We start from the raw sequence: 2,364 nt of genomic DNA on the forward strand, positions 1-2,364 counted from the left end.
ACAGCACACAAGAGACATTCCTACATTCTCATGTTTTTTGTGGTAATATTCACCCCACTCACCGCTAAAGAGTCAAAGAGTACATGGCAGAGGGAAGCTCCCAGGACCAGCCCATCATGGAAAGTGTGCTATGCTGGCCTCTCCCCAGGGCCTCCATCTTCACCTGCTCTCTAGAAAGCTGCAGGTTCCAGAAGAGCTGCACCTGAGTCCCCTGGGACATGCTGGCAGGGGTTGCACCTCAGGGAAGATTCCCAGCAGGCAAACCCCTGGGAGGCTTTGTGGAAAGAATGGAGTTTCAGTGCATGGCCTAATGCGTAGGTCATGCTTAACCTAATGGGCTTCCTATAACTGGAGGGGGAAAGAGAGGTTTTGGAGTGCTTACCAGGTTTGACAGCACTGCTCAGCCTTGCATGATGATTAGCTTTGAGAAATATTAACAGATGGAGGAAAGCAGAGGGAACATGGTGGAGGGAGCCTGAAGCAAATAATAAAGTGAATCCTTTAGTCCTTTAGTATAGCAGTGAGCTGTAGTATTGAATAATGCGGGATCTCTGAGGGAAGCGCACACCAAAGGAACACCTCATTGTCCTATGCAATCTGCTGTAGAATAGTTCACACTAAACAGAGAATAACAATGGCCTAAGCCCATCACAAATGATTTTGCATAAATCTAACAGCCTGAGAAGGGCTCTATTTATTTAAAAAAAATTTTTGTTGCCACAGAAATGTCTTAAGTAGAGCATGAAATATGATTCAGTTTCTAACAGAAACATTTGCTATTAAGTTGAAGCCAGAGTGACCATAATTTATTATCTATTGTTTCTAAACAAGGGTATTGTTCATAGTCTTATTATATCCATGAAATTATCTATGTATGTAAGCCTAGTTCCAGTTTGAATGGTGACAATTTCCCAACATGTTTCCAGTAATGAAGTTTCCCTCAGAAGTAACACATTTTGAGTAAGTAAATTCTGGGCTGTCCTGCTCTGACCTGGGCCACCTGGGGACCTGCACCAGTGCTGAGTTACTGAGATGAGACAGCTCTGCAGCTGGGCCTCTCCCTGCCCAGCTCCTGCTGATTTGCATGTCCCCAGAGCACAGACTTTAAAAGGCTGCTCAGAGGCTGGGCAGGAGTCGGTCCCAGTCAGGACACAGCATGGACATGAGGGCCCCCACTCAGCTCCTGGGGCTCCTGCTGCTCTGGCTCCCAGGTAAAGTAGGACAGCGCTGTGTTGCACATTGGTGGTCTATGCTGACTCTTCAGGGAAACCTTCTGACCTGACTAATCTGACAGGTTTCTGTTTTTGTTTTTCCTATGTCAGGTTCCCGATGTGACATCCAGGTGACCCAGTCTCCATCCTCGCATTCTGCATCCGTAGGAGACACAGTCAGCATCAGGTGCAAGGCCAGTCAGGGCATAAGCAGTAGTTTAGCCTGGTATCAACAGAAACCAGGGAAAGCTCCTAAACTCCTGATCTATGGTGCAAGCAATTTGGAATCAGGGGTCCCACCGAGGTTCAGTGGCAGTGGATCTGGGACAGATTTCACTCTCACCATCAGCAGTGTGGAGGCTGAAGATGCTGGAACTTATTACTGTCAGCAGTATTATAATGCACCTCCCACAGTGATACAAGCCATGACATAAACCACCCAGGGAAGCAGAAGTGTGAGCCTGGGCTGCCCCAGCTGCTCCTTCTGATGCCTTTAGCTGCTGAGTGTGTTTCTGAGATGCGGCCATTCTTTGAAGGACACTGAGTACCGTAACATTTTCTTCATGGTCTGGCCTAATTCCACACATGTGATATTATCCTCCTGACTGATTAAATGGCTTAGATGAATGAAACTAAAGCACTCAGGTTTCCACAATGTTGGGCTTCTTCCATCAAAAGACAAGTTACTGGGGAATTTCCACATGTAGTTAGGTTTTAAGAGATTGAACTGGTGTCATTAAGGCTGTGGCAGTCATAAAATTTTATTTTACAAACAGGAAGCACTGTGTCTTTCCCCCAGGAGATTGAGTGCAGCTGTTACTGAAAGAACTGCCCCCATATCGCTGTCATCCTTAGACATGACTTCAAATCCCAGTTTTGGGCTCTACTGCCCACACCTGCTGGGAACACTTAATGAGATGATTCTCCAGTCACCTCCTCTCTTCATGAATCTACTGTGGTGCTGACTACTGAATCTTCCTTTGCTGATTTCTGCAATCAGGGGAGGACACCTACCTTAGACATAATCCCAGTTTTGGGCTCTACTGCCCACACCTGCTGGGAACACTTAATGAGATGATTCTCCAGTCACCTCCTCTCTTCATGAATCTACTGTGGTGCTGACTACTGAATCTTCCTTTGCTGTTTGCTGATT

The 2,364-nt window shown here is 46.5% G+C and overlaps 1 gene segment (V, D, J or C); it reads left to right on the forward strand.

Moving 5' to 3' along the window:
• The first annotated feature begins 1,003 nt into the window (after positions 1-1,003).
• Positions 1,004-1,645, forward strand: LOC104851126. The segment is given in 2 exon segments: positions 1,004-1,211; positions 1,323-1,645. Coding segments are annotated over 2 exon segments (378 nt in total).
• The last annotated feature ends 719 nt before the right edge of the window (positions 1,646-2,364 follow it).

The sequence above is a fragment of the Fukomys damarensis genome, unplaced genomic scaffold (genome assembly GCF_012274545.1).
Source record: "Fukomys damarensis isolate Sample0158 unplaced genomic scaffold, DMR_v1.0_HiC HiC_scaffold_58757, whole genome shotgun sequence".
Lineage (NCBI taxonomy): Eukaryota > Metazoa > Chordata > Mammalia > Rodentia > Bathyergidae > Fukomys > Fukomys damarensis.